Here is a 17738-nt window from a genome sequence, read left to right as displayed (position 1 = left end):
GTAAAAGAAATTTTTCTTTTTTAAATCGTCTAAATTGTTTCTATTTTCTAAAACTTTTAAATTATAGATAATAGTCCAAATAACAGATAATATAGTCGGCTTTGAGATATATTCACAATATATATATTATTACCAAAATTACGTTATTTTATTATCAGAAATACTATATTTTTATTATAAGTAATTTATTATTATTATTTTTATTATCAGTAATTTATTATAAGTATTTATGTCATGTATTATTAATGAAAATAATTTAAAGCTCTACTATAACTGCATACAATTTTGGAGCCGGTAGATTTTGTATTTCCTGCGCACGAATCTGAGCGGATTCAAGCCACATTTTTGCGACGTCGTAAACTGAGATTTCTATTTTAAACAATTTACAATTCTAGTCAAATTTTGCAGTAAAATTCTACCAATATATTTTCTAAAAATCAGTCCGTTAATTTTCTCAAATATCATTAGAACCTGCTTTTCTTGTACTACATATATAATAAATTATAAAATTAATATTACACATTATAAATTACTCCAAGTTGTTTCGTACGCCTGTAAAAGCCACATAACAAATTTTTAGTCGTAACCGTAAGAACCGTAAGAAAATTGACCAATCATAATAAATTAATAATTTTTTGACCGTGAGGAGAATAAACGTTGTGTATTTAAATATTATTAATAAATGGCCTGTCGAATTGATAAATGGGTCGAATTGAACCATTTCTTTTGTTTGATTATTATTTGCGTTTGAAAAGCTTCCGCTTGCGTACACTTTAACGTGTGGCAAACATACGCGGGCGCTTACGTGTAAATCGCTCTTTACTAGAGATTTATATAAGAATATAAATGTATAAATTATAATATATATTATTGTTAAATATATACTTAGGTTCATTAGTTGCCATTTTGCAAGAATTAGGCGCTGAAATGAAAACGTCTATACGGTCTGTACATCCGCGGCACTCTCCGAGCTTCACCGATTGCTGGCAGCAGCGAACAAAGAAATTTTAACCTGCGAGAGCGGCAATCAAGAATTCAGAAAGAGATTTTTGCAGAGACATAGCGACGACCCAAGCCTATCAAGAAAGAGTGTACTTCTGTACTTGAAGAAGCTAGAATATTATTTATTGCGGGTAAAAAGTGCAAGGTCTAGTAAATGCAAAGTTTCATTATTTCTTAATTGTACTATACACATTGTGCTCTCATTTATTAAAGAAGAAATAATATTCTATTAATATGACATTTATATGATATTAACATGACATCTATTAAAATGACACAGGTCGCAATTAACATTTACATATGATTTTCTTAATCGATGTATTCTTTATTATCAATGCTTTGTGACGATTCATATCCTTTGCTACGTTTCTCTTGATTAGTTACCCATTCCGCAACAATCTCTAAAGCAAGGGATGCTAATTCCTTAACCTCCTTGTTTTGCGCGTTATCGTTTTTGCTCAATGCCCTCAGTGATTTCATTACGTCTGTTTCGATGATTTTTGCAGCAGCATCTTTCGAGTTTCTCATTATATTTAGCAAAATTTTAATACCCCTACATTGTAACTCACCGTCTGAATTAGCGAGGAAATTGCTTAGTTCTTTTAGCGTGGGATCCGTGTTGAGAATGTTCTCGCAAGTTGATTTGCTGATCGCCGTGACCCTCGTTAGAACTCCAGCATTTACCTTATACATATTTTTATTTTCGTCCGCGTACAATGTTTCGGACACAAGAGATATAACATCAGAATTGTCCTGCTTGTAACATCGAATAGCAACTTCACGGCATAATGTCAAATTGTCTAGAAGTTGCGCGGACCTGAGTTTCAATATGTAATGCTTTGAATTTATATAGTCAGCGATTTTCGGAAATCCTGCCTCGTTGAATATACGTTGTCGCGTGTGGTCATTGACACTAGCTAGATTGCGCAAAGCTGTTAGAGTCTCACTATTCTCATACACGGAACACTCCGGGTTCAGAAGATTTACCATCGGCCGTACAACCTCCATGATTATCTGACCGGAAAACGCAACCTCGGGATGTCTCCTGAGTCCTAGATAGACCAGGGCTCGCGAAGCATGTTTTTTTCCCTTGTCTGTGCCACTCAGTGCTAACGACAATAGTGCCTCCGTGCCACCTTGTTGAACAATTATTTCTCTCAACTCCTGTTGACTGCATATCGCGTGGAAAACGCGGGCTACTAATTCTTTGCAGTTCTGGCTGTCCGTTTTAGCGAGACTTACCAGAGTGCTGGTTACATCGGCCTTCGCTAACGTGCACCGTCTTTTAGTCACAAATTCGTCGTGGTTCAGTTTCTGACTTCGCGCGAAAAAATGGTGATACGAGCTGAACATTAGCAATTCTTTCATCTCGGGTATGAGTTCCTGATCGTCATAAGCGTTGCACAAGTTCACCAACGTCGTGGCCACGGCGTAGAGTACTGATTGATCGCCAGTCTTGGCGAGTTCGTTCATCACTTGAACGACGCGCTTGAACGAACGTTGATCCTCGATGAACTTCTCCTTGATCTCGGCGTCGAAAGTAAGATACGATAGGCCTTTAATGGCCCATATCGTATCATCCTCTTTCTTGGGATTGATCAATAATTGTCTGCAAATCTTGGTTAATTTCTTCGTCGCTTTATCGGTGAATGGATCGATGGTCGCACTATTGCGTAAAAAGCTGTCATCAAATCTACTCAATTTGCACAAACCCACTAACGCTTGAACTCGAATTGAATCATCCTTAGATTGATACAGATTCTCTAATGTATTTATATTTCGACATATAAACACGTTAGCCGTATTATATTTGATTATAGCGGCGACGATACATTCGCAAACTACTTTCTGTTGCAACAGGTCATTCGTTTTTGACATTAGTAACATCATATCAGAAATCAGTCTTTTAAAAATAATTACGTCCACAACATCATCTAACGAGCCGAATATCAAGGTTGTTATCGCAAGTACTATGCGCACCTGTAAAACAATCAATTAACAATTTATAGATTTATACGTTTCGTTTTTCAATAATTAATTGTTTTAAAAAATTAAGGCACCTGCTGTCATTTAACTCGAATTGAAAATAGGATAAATCTTTAATTAAGAGTAAATTAAGCTTTAGAAAATATAGTAGATGGTACAGTTATATTCTTCAATAAACTTCGATTAAATTCTGTTATAATTGTATCTTAATATATAAAACTTGCAGAATATACAATATGGACAATTGAAAAAGAAATCTTCTTTGACATATTTGCTTTAAAAATAGAGTTCAAATTACTCAAATAAGCTACAGTTAAAAGATACTTGGCCTTTTATTTTGAAACAATTTAAATAATTAAAAAAGATCGGAAGTTACAAAATTCATACTTTATTAGAGTCTATGTCAGACGAACGCAATTTATCTTCAATAAATTCCGCAATGGCGTCGACAAATTTTCTCTTATCATCTTCACACCACATGTTTTCATATATTTTTGTTAAACACACACTGATTATAGTTCGCGTGGAAGACGTGATGTCCATCGAGGATTCGCATTCATATTTCATCGTTTCACTGGCCATCTCCATTAATCTTTGCAAGCCGCCAAGGTCGACTAATCGTTTTGCCCAGTTTAACGCGGTATAATGAATGTTGCGCGTAATAAGTCCTATTAATGCGTCTCTAGCAAGACCTGATATCGTTCTACTCGTTATACTATTCAACAAGAACGACAGAATCATGAAAATTTCTTTTTTATACTTCTTGCATAAAGCCTTGTCAAGTTTTGAATCGGGATTATTAGTCATGCCGCTGTAAGTGTTTAATATATTCTGAAACCGAAATATGCAATAAACTTTTAATTACTGAAATACGTACATGATATACGTAACTACACGTATTTCACTCGATAATATTTACCTGTAAACAGTATTGAGACGCGTTAACTCTTCTTATAGACGTACAGTTTATCATTTCCAGACACCAAAGCAAACCGACATATTTCACAACGAACTCGGTTCGACTAATATTATTTTTGCATAATGTTCCTACAATACGAATCGCGGTACAAGTCACTTTCTCGTTCTCTTCAGCTTTTACAAGTTGTGCAAGTTTGTGTACACCTTCCTTCTTAAGGATCTCTTCGGCACCAGCATTCCCACGTGCGAGCACAAACAGATTATTCATAGCGTTTTCACGTTTCTGGTTATCTGCTCTCATGTTAAATGCTAAATCCATCATTTCTGATACCTATAGTATAAAGTAAAATTAAACATATATTTGAATATAATGATATGTAATAAAAATATAGATAACTGTGAAAGATTATATTTATATATGACTTAATTTATATATGTACAGGGTGTGTAGACTATCACCCGATAAAAATTTTATAATAAGAAGAACAAAACTTAAATTTGTTTGTCAAATTAAATGTAACAAAAACTCTTAGTAATATATTCAGTATAAAAAAATGTGTTATAATTTTTGTATTATCTAGACAAAATTATCATATCTTGTGAGTTAATAAACTTTTTTAATATTTATGTATATTTACCTCGGTACTAATTCTTGCATTTTCCCGACATTCTTGTAGAATTTTAAGTAATTGCGACATTACGGATTGAACAATTTTGTTATCGGGCATAGATGAAATAATAATCTCCGCGTTCCGAAGTGCCTCCTCGAATCTCCCTACTGCTTTTAGTGCTTGACATTTGCGATACAGTGCCTCTGCATCATTATAACATATTTTTAACACACTATCGCAGTCTTTAATCGCTCTGTCGTAATCGCATATATTTAAATAAGTGGCGGCTCGAAATTTGTAATATACTGCCTTCTCAGCATTGTCCTCTGTTACTAGTTTAATTGCGTTTGTGTAGTGACTTAAGGCTTCAGACCAATTTTCGTGATTAAAATCTTCATCGCCCTTCTTTTTCCACTCCTGTGCAGTCATATCTGACTCTGATGGAATAACGCTACAACACAAAATATAGAATATGTTGCATTATATGTAAGTATACGTATATTTTAACATGGAAAAACTGTCTGTGATATGTTACATGTACTATCTTAAATGCGAAAAGCATAGATGATGAAATTATAGCTAAATAGTCATAAGCAAGTATAAGACATTAATGGATTGAAAATAAACCTGCAGTTCAATAATAACAATGCAATTTCTAATGTAAGATCTGCATGTAAATTGTAATAGTTATAATTTTTATATTAGAGTGCTTTCATTAACATATCGTAAAACAGGTTTATTTTCGATAAGCCATCTTCAAAATAAATAGGAATATCGGGGTTAAATTATAAACTCAATAGTACTTTCCGCCCAACCCGCCGATTGTAATTCAATTATTGTCGATCGCGAAACTTCGAGTTTAGATTGGCGGCGATTTATGACACTACATGCAAATATTTTATTTCGTTTTATAGCGAGAAATACACAATTATATACGCTTTGCTGTAAGAGTCAGTGGCAATTTATATTCCTCCTTTTCACGCGGGAATTAAAATTCTTTAATAAAAAGCGAGTCTGCTCGCGAATTATCTGAGATGCGCGAAACATTTACTTTTGTGAAGATGAATCTTGTGCCATCGACATTTTTGTTTATATCAGGGCATTTAACGTGACGTCAAATATTTGTTTGTCGGAATTTTGATACATCCAGTTCCTTGATCTTTTCAAACTAGTTCAGACGTGTTTCGTATAAACAGACCGACACATAGGCCGGTGGCATATGGATAGCATAACAATAAAGACTCAAGCAACAATGATTTTAGATTTGTGATAGGTCACATTTCGATAAGATAAATATCGAACGGTACACAAAATTAATTTTTCAGTTACATAAAAAGAGGAACTTTATTAGCGCATCATATAAGTACGTTGGATCTAAAATTCACTACAAAATTACGGTTAATTATGAAATTAGAGTGCTGTATGCCATTCGCCACTGGTATTTCTTCATGCAACATGATATTCTTCGTGAGATGTATCTAAACCTGCGTTTATTTTAATGAGCTAATCGCAACTTACTCAGAAAACCTCGTGCCTCGTGTATTGTTTCGGATCCCTACAATGAAACTACTGGCTTGTTTGGTTTTACCCTTTCACTTGAATATATTAAAAAATAGCGCGATAGAACGTTTGAAAGAGGTGAAACATTTTTCCTCGACGTCAAAATATTTTCGGGCGAAACGTAATAATCTTATGTTTTTTAGAATAATCGAAATGGATCACGCTTCACGCGATAAACCTTCATTCAGATCGTCGGCGAAACAAAACAAAATTTAGATCATTTACCTGTCGAAGAGCTTCCTCCTGGTAATGTTCTCTGGTGCCGCTCGAACTTCTTCTAATCGCTCCACAATTGTCTATAATCCTCTAGCGCTTTTCAACGATTAATTTAAACTAGCAAGCATTATCCGAAAAGTGCGCAGTGCGTCGTCTCGCTGCAAAAGAATTGTATTCTGATTGGCTTTTCACATGTGACTGGCGTAACCAATGAGACATGACGCTGTTCGTCACGTGACTTTTTTTAGAAATTATTCTTTTAAATCGGATGAGTTTCTATTCTCATAACAGGTGCATAACAAGAACCTGTATACCTGTTTGCGATGTGGCCTAGGCTATTGCGGGGCCGAGTGTTACAAGTCAGACGCGCACAGGGATCGCTCCGAGAGGCCCGAGAGATTTTAGAGGTAGTGCGTCGAGAAGGAGCTTCTCAGAAGAACGCTGCGGTCGCTAAGCAAAAAATAATAAAAAATTTTATGGACCTGAACATATTCCCTTATAGAAAAAACTACTGTAGTTGCGAAAAAAGCACGCAAAATTATAGTAATTACTGTAATATTTACTATAGTTTCATGCACATTTTACAACTACAATAGCCTCTCTGTACAATTTTTCCTCTGTTCAATTAATGAGGATGACATCTTAGAAGATAATTTAGTCGAGAGATGCACCAGCAAGGTAAAGATTATTCATTAAATCAGACGACGAGTCTGATAAAATAATTAAGAACCGACGTTTCAGAGATTTGTGATTTGATGAATGCTCGTTCTTACGAACGTATTATCTTTCAGCGTAACTTGGAAATCAGAATGAGCTCTGGTGAATCTTATCCAAAGCAAAGAGGCAAGAATTTGAAGCGCTAATAAAAATAAAGAAACGTAAAAATTGCCCAAGTAGGTGCCGTGGTGGACTTGCTGTGTGGAGAGAAAATTTATTCGACCCGTTGAAGAGGACACTAAAGAGACTTACAGCAATTTATAAAATATTCTGCATTGATACGCCGTCATTTAATAAATTGCAAATTGGTAATAATAAGTTTTTGTGCTCAACTTAGTATAATTGAAATTGTGCAATTAAATATTATTACTTTCGTTTTAGGAAGCGTCTCCTTGCGTACATTTTAACGTGACGAGCGTGATATACGTTTGTGCTTATCACTTTTTACTACTTTGGAAATTACTTCAACTGTGCTGAAAAAGCTACACATGTTTTTCTGACTGTCTGTGGAAACATAAGAATAATAAAATCTTGAAGAATACGGATTAACGGATTTGGTAATTAAATCCATTATAGAGAATGTAAAAAGCGTTAGTAGCTCGTACACTTATATATAATTAATATAAATGTATACATTGTAATATATTATTATTAAATATATACTTAGATTGATTGGTTGCCACAAGGTAAACAAACTTTAGCGGCGTTAAGAGAAGCCGGCGTTTCCATTTTGCAAGGATCAAGTTTATAAATAAAAACTGTCTCTACATCCTCGGCACTCTCCGAGTTTCACCAATTGCTAACAGCAGCGAAGAAAGAAATTTTAGCCTGCAAGAACAAATAAGAATTCATAAAGAAATTTTTGTAGAGACATAGCGAGCAAATTTTTGTAACGACGCAAGCCTGTCGAGAAGGAGTATACTGTGCTCGAAAAAGCTAGAATATTATTTATCATGGGTAAACAACGCCAAGGCAGGTGTCTTGTAAATGCAAAATTATATTATTTATTAATTATATTATACATTAGGCTACCATTTATTTAAAAATATAATATTCTATTAATATGACATTTCGATTTCAATTAACATCTTATTAATATTCACATATTTTCTTAATCGATATGTTTAATGTTATCAGTGCCTTGTGATGATACGTCCTTTTCGATATTCACAAGTTGTGTGATTTTGGATAAATTATTTTCTTTGAAGATCACCTCATCATCGGCACTAACTTTCTCATATGTGAGCAGTTGCAGATTACTCATAGCAGTTTCACGTTTTTTCATATCTACGCTTACATTCAATGCTGGATCTAGCACTTGTGATATCTAACACAAAGCACAATTAAGCATATACTTAAATATAATAACTTGTAATGAACATATAAATAACTGTGAAAGATTATATTTATATTACGTAATTTTTATCCATACAGTGTGTGCAGACTATTAAACTATAAAAATTAATTATTATATAATAAAAGAGAGAAAACTCAAATCCATTTGTCAAATTATACCGTATTAAGTGAAACAGAAATTATTACTAATATATCCAGTATGAGACATTTGTTAAAATTTTTATATTATCTAGATCAAATTATCATGTCTTGCAAGTTGCCGAACTTTTGTAATAGTTATGTGTATTTACCTTGGCGCTAATACGTGAATTTCTCTTACAATGTTCTTGTACAATTTCAAATAATCGCTCTGCTTCGAATTGGATATTTTCGTTATCAGATGAAATAATAATCTGTGCATCTCTATTAGCCTCCTCGAATTTCTTTAACGCTTCTAGCGCTTGACATCTGTGATGCAATACTCTATTACAACATATCTTTAACGTACTGTCGCAGTCTTCAATCACTTTCTCGTAATCGCCCAGTTTTAAATAAGCTTCCGCTCGATATTTGTAGAGCGCTGCTTTTTTAACGTTGTCCTCTTCTAGTTTCAGTGCGTTTGTATAGTAACTTGAAGCTTCAGACCAATTGTTTTTTTTTAACTCTTCGTTACCCTTCTCTTTCCATTCCTGTGCAGTCATATCTGACTCTGCCATAGTGGAATAACTCTACAACACATTATATATGACGTGCTGCATTATACATAGTGTGTCCGGAAAGTAATGAAAATGATTTTTATACGTTCTCTAGAAAGGCTGCGTAGAGAAAGTGAGGTAGTTGAGAGGGAATCTGAGGTATACGGTTAGACCCTTTCATTGTCAGTTGAACCCCGAGCCTTTCGAAGGTCGCCCAGAAGAGCGCTGTTCATCCTAAGGCCGGTCCTACAATCAGTCGTTCTACACATATGTCGGAGTCGAATGTTGAAACGTAGCCGATGGTACAATGAGGAAAATTCGTTTTCGGAAAAGAAATTCTCTTATTAAACGGCCGGCTGCGTTCCAACATCCGACTACGATATACGGCTGAATGTATAGAACAGACCTAAACGGCTTCCCTTCTATATGACAAAGCGGTATTCCAATACATTGTCCTCAGCGCATTTCAAACGTTTCTGAGAAGCTGTTTTTCCAAGGTTCACGCAAAATTCAATTGCGTAACGCTGGTCGATGCTCTTCTGCATTTTCGTCCGCGACGTGAGTAAAAAACAAGGGTGCACTTCTGTAACATACCGACCGTTCGAAAGGCTCAACTGAAGAGGATCCGACTGTATACTTAAGATTCTCCCTCAACTAACTCGATCATTACTTTCCTCGCGCAGCCTTCCTGAGGAGCGTAAAAAAATCATTTTCATTATTTTTCGCGACATATGCTTTAACATGGAAAAACTCTCTGTGATATTTTATATGTATTATCTTAAATGCGACATGCATGATAATAAAATTATTATTAAATAATTATATGCAAGTAATAAACATTAATGAATAAAAAATAAACGCTCAATTCAATAGTAACAAGGCAATTTCTAATGTGAGATCTGCATATAAGTTGTAGTTAATTTTTGTAATAATTTTTATATTAAGACGTCGACTTTTATTAAACTATAAAAGAAAAGGTCTGTTCTCTAATTTAAACGCTTTAAATTTCATCTGATGAGAATTTTTGATTGATCGATTTATATTCATTTCTATAAGACCAATATAGATCAATTTTAATCTTGATTTAACTTTCTTTTTATCTATTTTCTAGTTTTAAGAATTAGAGGTATATAAATGAACATTAAAAAGTTTTAAAACCAGTTTTTCAAGAAGATAGTGAGCAAGTAAATTTTCTCAAATTTTGTTACTGCAATTTAAAATTGTAGATTTCGATTCAGCTCACTCAACGTTCTCAGAATGATCCAGGAGCCGTTTGTGCATCGTATTATAAACAATGTAAAATTATCCCGACCCAATATAATTTGCAAACGTTTTTAATTATTTTCGACGAATTATCTTCGTCATTATAAGTAGGAGCATTGGGGTTAAATATATAGATTGAATAATGCTTCTGACTCGCTGATTGTAATTCAATTATTGTCGATCGCGAAAGTTTGAGTTTGGATCGGCAACGATTTATGACACTACATGCAAATATTTTATTTCGTTTTATCGCGAAAAATACACAATTATATACGCTTTGCTGCAAGAGTCAGTGGCAATTTATATTCCTCCCTTTCTCGCGGGAATTAAAATTTTTTAGTGAGTTTAGTAAAAAGCGAGTCTGGTGCGAATTATCTGAGACGCGCGAAAAATTTACTTGCGTGAGGATGAAACTCATTCCATCTTCATTTTTGTTTATATCAAAGCATTTAATGCTGTGCCGTCAAATATTTGTTTATCGGATTTTTGATACATCCAGTTTCTTGATCTTTTCAAACTAGTTCAGACGTGTTTCGTATAAATAAACCGGCACAATTGTTGGGTAGTGTAATGTAAGGGTAGGCATAAAAAAATAAAGACTCGAGCAACAATAATTTAAGATTCGTAAAGGGTTACATTGTGGCAAGATAAATATCACAGTAAGTACATAAATGTACATAAAATTAAATTTTTAGTTACATAAAAGGGAGAAACATTAATTATTAGCGCAATGTAAAAGCACGTTGGATCTGATATCTATTATAAAATTACGGTTTATTGTAAAATTAGGATGATATGTTAATCGTTGTTGCTCTTTCTTCATGCGACATAAGATTCTTCATATAACATGAGACGTTTCTAAACGTGCGTTTATGATAATGCTCTAATTGCAACTCATTTAGGAAAACTCGTGTACTGTTTAATAGAGTAAACTCGGGTAAGATGACCATACAAGAAAGATGGCCAACTCATGTTCATTCGATGTTTCATAGCCCAGTCAATAGATCCCGAAAAAACCGCTGAAATGGAATTAATTTGGGGAAGCGATTTTTTTTTTACTGTTTCGGAAAGTCATGGGTAGTCTAAAACCGGATTTTCGGGATTCTAACCCTGGAGCGTTAGCCTTCATTTTGATTAGAAGGGTGATTTTGTAAATATCTCGCTTATTTTCAACTTTAGAGTGAAAGTGGTAATAACCAAATTTGTAGAAAATTTAATACTCTACAATTTTGGTCCTTATCACTTTTCACCTAGGATCGATATTTTGGGTCTTAGACTCAAAAGTGGGGGGTAAATTTTTTTTATTTTTTGAATAAACGCGCCATAAACGCTACCCCCGTGGTGGTGTGGAAAAGATGTTTTTCATTATACCAAGTAAATTCAAAAAATAAAAAACAAATAAAAAAATTTCACCCCCCCTTCCCCACTTTTGAGTCTAAGACCCAAAATATCGATCCTAGGTGAAAAATGATAAGGACCAAAAAATTGTAGAGTATTAAATTTTCTACAAGTTTGGTTATTACCACTTTCACTCTAAAGTTGAAAATAAGCGCGATATTTACAAAATCACCCTTCTAATCAAAATGGCGGCCAACGCTCCAGGGTTAGAATCCTGAAAATCCGGTTTTAGACTACCCATGACCCTCCAAAACAATAAAAAAAAAATCGCGAATTAATTCCATTTAAATGTCTCTATTGACTGAGCTATCACGGCGAGCTAGATTGAAAGAACATAGATTGGCCATGAATAATAGCCGATACTATCCATGAGGGAACTTTTGTGCCATAAACCAGAAGAATTAAGAAAAAGAAGAAGATAGGTTGATGGCCATCTTTCCTTTATGACCATATCTTACCCGAGTTTACTCTAACCTTACAATGGAATTATTGGCTCATTTGGTTTTACCTTATCACTTTGATAATATTATACAATAGCGTGATTGAGCGGAGATGAAACGTTTCGCTTTACTTATCTCGACGATTTGTCGAAGTATTTTCGGCCAAAAAGTAATAATCTCACGTTGGTGTTACGAATACTTTTATTACATCCAATTAGATCACGTCGCACGCGGCAAGCTTTCATTTCAGATCGTCGGCGAAACAGAACAAAATGTAGATCCTTTTACCTGTTAGATAGCTTTCTCTTGGTTCTCTCGTGTCGTTCGAGCACCTTCAAACTTCCTGTGCTCGCTCTATGTTTACGATCCTAGGACTTTTCAAGGAGTAATTGAAACCGACAAGCATTAGACCGAAAGAAGCACCATGTGCCGTCTCGTTGGAATAGAATTTCACTCTGATTGGCTACTCGGTAGCCACATGACCGGCGTAGCTAAAGGCACGACGCGCGACGCTGCGCTTCACATGATTTTCGAAAGCGTGGGCTCAGCCGCCTGGAAGGCCAACAGCAGAGAGAAGCCTAAGAGAGGTTATCTCGGCCTTTTTCGTAGGATCGTTGAAATCCCTTGTACACTACCGCCAGTACATCCATTTTCAAAATTGGTACTACGTAGTCATGCACGTTCATTTTCCGACACTGCCGATGTGAAACATCATTCTGGTGCGCATCCGTGCTACATCTGCAAATGTAATGATGTTATATATATAATATAACTAAAATAAACAAAAAAAAATTACTCTTACACAAAATAAAAAATAATATTTACCGCAGTTTTCTATTAAAAAATACATGGATAGAACAGTTTTTACGGAAAAGTAATTACAAACGAGTATATTTAAGAATAATGAAATACATGCGCTTTTATTTTAACTTTAATATATGCAGATACAAATAATCCTGGGGTACCAACTCAATTTGAGACAAGTCGAACCCGATAATAGATTCTGAAAAATTTTATATAGGAACATTTTACAATATATATGTATATCTTATCATTTACCAATTTCTTTGTTACGTTTAAATTCAAGTTATCGATACTTTATAATCTAATATCAGGGTACTCATTCGACTTGTATCGAATTTTTCAAGTATCCGCACATTTTTTATTACATTCATGGATGTACGAGAAAGAAAAACTTTAAACTTTTCTAAAAATTAATAAAAATTAAAATTTATTGAATATAAAATATCACCCCCCCCCCGTTTGCGTATGTATTTTATTATAGAAATATCTAAACTATTTAAATGCTTAAAAATTAATCTGTACGATTCAGCTAACTCCTATGTATCTGGAAATGGTCTCTAAAAAGAGATAAAAAATTAAAGAAAAAACATACACGTTTGTAACTACATTCTTAAGCACGATTCGAATGTATTGAGAAGAGCATGCAAAATAATTCTTGATTTGAATTTATTTTCTTAATAGTATAAATTTATCGTTATATCTATGCACATTTTACTATTAATAAGTTTCATTATTGTAAAAGTAATATTAGTAGGTATTACTATTAATGGGAGAACATTTAACGAGAAAAATAAAATCTTCTCTAAGAATATAATAATTAATTCAGCGATTGTAAAACATGTGGTAGTCGTCATGGACCCATTGCCAAAACTTTAACTACTGCTTCCGGAAACCGCTAAGAAAACCTGATGGGATTAACTTCGCCACTGCAACGGTAGCTTCCAACTTTCAACGAGACGCCGAATTAGGCGTCTCGCAGATAGGTCCCACGAAAACCGACGAGAAATTACTCATCACGATAAAGATTATTTCGACTCTACGCCGGTACGAACCACGCATTCGCTAGCGTTCACCTAACGTGAGAAACAGTGATAAGGCCCATCACCAAGATAGTAATCGCGATCACGAACGTGGAAAAAACGCGGTGTTCGCAATAGTCTTTCACAAATATTTACCGCGAAAAGAAATTTAGGAAATTAATGTAGAACTAAAAAAAAAATTAATTTAGTTCTAAATTAATTTTGTAAAGACCAAGCAATTTTGCGACTTTTGACTCGTAGCTGGACGATATAATGCTCCTGACGATATGACTTCTGAATCGGAACTATTTTTTCGAATACATTCGCGACTCACAATCAGTAAAACGGCGATGTCAAATTTCACGAGTAGAAAGTTAATATTCGACCACTAGCTTAGCCATAATATCTTTGTATTTTTATTTAAAAAATTCTTATTATACATTATAAAAAATTGGCGATATTTTCAAACGCTATTAAAGAAAAATAAAATAAGAAATAAAAGAAGAAAATATTTAATAACGTTTTACTTTAGAAAATGTTGTGTTATAAACACGTTTCGATTTCGTGTAACCCAGATTACATGAATTAAACATAAGTTTAATTTAATACAATTACGTTTTATACAATTTATCTAACATTTTATACATTAATACATTTTATACACTTTATACGACAAAATGTAATTTTGTACATAAAACAACCTATATTATTGCACTTTCATAAAAACAAACTTAAATTTCTTAAAATTATTAAATACATTAATTTCTTTTTGTCATCGAATCACCCCTCTTTCATCTCTACCTATCCGTATCTCTACCTACCCGATTTTTATCTAGTTTTTACCCGTTCCTACCTACCTACATGAATAATATTTCTACCACCCGTGTCTTTATCTGATATACCTATAGTTATGATCGCGATTACCCAAAATTAAAAAAGTGCGCGGAAATTTGATTTTAAATCGGAACCGTAGGAGTTTTATGGAGAGTTTAATTTTTAATTTACGCGGAATTAATTCGGATTTAATTTAGATATAATTCAAGACGGTATTTTTCCGTCTCTGATTACATGCAATCGCACGTATACAAGAAAACCTTAGGCTTGCCATTACATGTACCTTTTGGCGAAACTTCCGAAAACGTCCATGCTCAGATTTAGGTGAAACTTTGTGAATAGGTTCCTTTTAGATAGAAAACACATATACCAAAAGGATTTTTTGCGACTCCAAAGTTTAGCAACTTTTTTAACATTTTTAACTTGCTGCCTCCGTGCATACATTTTCCACGCGAAACAAACTAAAACAACTCTCAAGTAATGTAAACAACCATAAAGTCATACACAAAGTACAAATATATTAATTTGCTGCTTCTGCGTATACATTTTCCACGCGAAACAAGGTGCTACATAAGTTTAAAACTTTCCATGCGTGAAAAGCTCACGCATGATGTATTCACGTATTCACAAAGTTTCACCTAAATCTGAGTATGGACGTTTTCGGAAGTACAGCCTACTTTTTATACTGGTACAATTGATTGGTGTTATACACCAACCTACCTTGATCCTCTTCGTCTTCTTTCTTCTGGCCAGAGTAGACTCACCTTTTGTAGTACTTGGCTGTATTCTGACTTCATACAGTCAGATCGGCAGCAAGAAGAAATGCTCCTTCTGCTATCGGCTATAATCATCGCCGGCAATAAGCGTAAGATTTTACGCTTTTGAACGATGCGCGAAACACAAACGCGTCGCAAAGAGGCCATTACAATAATTAAATTAATTAAATACGAAATTAACAATTAACAATAACAATAATAATTTTATTAGCGTATGAATTAATATTTCACATTTATACTTTACACGCGTACACTCATAGCAATTAAAATAGATATATATTCAGTAATTAAAATAGATATCCGATTGGAAACAAATCTAAATTTGAAAACATTTTTGGTAATTATTTACAATAACTAACACAGCTCGGATTATTTTGACCTTGACATATGTTGTCAAAGTCACCCTCTTGAGTGACCTTCACAATGTTTTAGCCGGCGGTCATTGTTTATTAAAAAGTTATAAACAAAAAAAGTTTGAAAAATATAGCAGCTATTTTGAGTATTGGAAGACATAAATGACTCAGAAATATATCGAAATAATTCACGCATACAGTTTCCACGCGAAACAAGGTTCACCCACACCCCCCCTGCTTTCAGGGGAGGTGCGGTAGCCCCTCTCTTGCTGAGGAAGGTGATCTTGGCAACATATGTCAAGGTCAAAGTAATCCGAGCTGTGTTAGTTATTGTAAATAATTACTAAATTTTTCTATATCAACAACGTTTTAATTTGATCGCGATTATGAAATTTATATTAAACTTTTAAATATATAAACTTTATAATATAAACAATAAAACTTTAATTTGAAAATACATGATTGAAAATTACTAGACGCGAATTCCAATAAAATTTAAGACCCATGGCCCATATGCGTATTTTTATCAATTCGAACGATTTGTTGCTGAATCTCATTTTAAAAGCATGTAGAGATGAGAAATTTATATGAATGACGTAAAATCCAAAAGGGATAATAAATTTCCCCACACAATTAGAAATTATAAAAATTACTCTTTGTATTGTGCAAATTATTAAAATTATTTTTCGTCTAATATATTATTTTAAAATCATTTTTAAGTGATCTGAGTAGGAGTAGGAGCGGGGGGGACTCGAGGGCGAGCGGGCAGGTGGAGGGGGTTTGTCAGGGCGGCCAGCGCGTCGGGACACGTTCTACAAACATTTATAAACATTTAATGCTTCAGATGTGAGCGGCCGAAGGGTCCGCGGGGAGGCGGAGGGTCCACGGTTTATGGCAAGGGGTCCGCGTGACGTCACATGGCGCGCTCCCGCTCGCGTTGTCTTTCCCTCGCGCGCGGTCTCTCTCTCGCTCCCGCGTTATTAATTTTTAGATAAAAAAAGAAAAAAAAGAAAATACCTTAAGCTTGACGAGGGGGAGCCCCATGGCCGCGGCCCACCGTCATCCGTCTCAACGCGGCCAATAAATTCGCGTGCACCTCTGCCCGCGGCCGCTCGCGTCCGACGACCGGTTGAGCTCGCCCGCGTTCGATGATCGCGCGGATGTTAGCGAGCTGTTGCGCTCGTCCGACGTTCATGGGGCGGTAAGCGTCCGGATGTCGAGCCCGCAGTTGGGTGTCCCAGATTAGTTGCATCCGCCCGATTCCGCGTAAGATGCGCGAAAGCGGATGGCGCGGAGATTCGGGAGCAGCGGGCCTCTCTATATCCTCTATATCTTCAAACTCGGGAGCATCGGGCACTCCCCCCTGGATATCACTTTTTTCTATTTTACGAGCGTCTTGCAGGGGAAGGCGTGGAGACATCACAAAACCACAAAATTTAAAAAAATCACTTGTAAGAATCAACTCGACGGGATGTCAGGATAATAGATATCAGAAGTGCTTAATACAGTTTATTCTTGTTTCGTTACACACGATTCGATACGGTAGGCACCGCAGCGCGCAACCGGAGACGGTCCACCTCTACCTTTCGCGGCTCACGATCGTCTGCCGCGTATTACAATCGGAGCAACGAGCTCCGTGTTCGGCTCTGATCACGCGTGTCCGGCGTGATGTCTTCTCTCGAAGTTTCCGCAGGTTTTCCAGCTACGGTGCCAACGTGACTAATTTTAACGTTTCTTACAGTTTGGCCCTTCTGACACGTCATTCGTCCCGAATGAGGCGTGTTAACAAAAATTAAACTCTTATTTGATTA

At 35.1% G+C, this 17738-nt stretch overlaps 2 protein-coding genes and 1 pseudogene across 2 annotated transcripts; 1 reads left to right on the top strand and 2 right to left on the bottom strand.

Annotated features, from left to right (window-relative positions):
* Positions 1-1311: 1311 nt before the first annotated feature.
* Positions 1312-6733, bottom strand: LOC112461863 (protein unc-45 homolog B-like). The gene is made up of 6 exons (XM_025027271.1): positions 6608-6733; positions 6303-6451; positions 4545-4968; positions 3908-4237; positions 3376-3819; positions 1312-2982 (listed from the first exon to the last, which is right to left on the bottom strand). Exons 3-6 carry the CDS (start codon positions 4944-4946, stop codon positions 1312-1314), a joined length of 2847 nt encoding a protein of 948 aa, XP_024883039.1. The 5' UTR covers positions 4947-4968; positions 6303-6451; positions 6608-6733.
* Positions 6617-7997, top strand: LOC112461862 (annotated as a pseudogene).
* A 49-nt stretch (positions 7998-8046) lies between these two features.
* On the bottom strand, positions 8047-12511 carry LOC112461889 (protein unc-45 homolog B-like). Its single transcript, XM_025027308.1, has 3 exons — positions 12430-12511; positions 8657-9073; positions 8047-8337 (listed from the first exon to the last, which is right to left on the bottom strand). The coding sequence occupies exons 2-3, from the start codon at positions 9059-9061 to the stop codon at positions 8122-8124; spliced, it is 621 nt and encodes a 206-aa protein (XP_024883076.1). The 5' UTR covers positions 9062-9073; positions 12430-12511; the 3' UTR covers positions 8047-8121.
* Between the last annotated feature and the right edge of the window lie 5227 nt (positions 12512-17738).

This window comes from Temnothorax curvispinosus, unplaced genomic scaffold (assembly GCF_003070985.1).
Source record: "Temnothorax curvispinosus isolate PA1 unplaced genomic scaffold, ASM307098v1 QBEX01011856.1, whole genome shotgun sequence".
NCBI lineage: Eukaryota > Metazoa > Arthropoda > Insecta > Hymenoptera > Formicidae > Temnothorax > Temnothorax curvispinosus.
The sequence above is the reverse complement of the archived record's forward strand: the minus strand, read 5'-3'. Positions and strand labels throughout refer to the sequence as shown.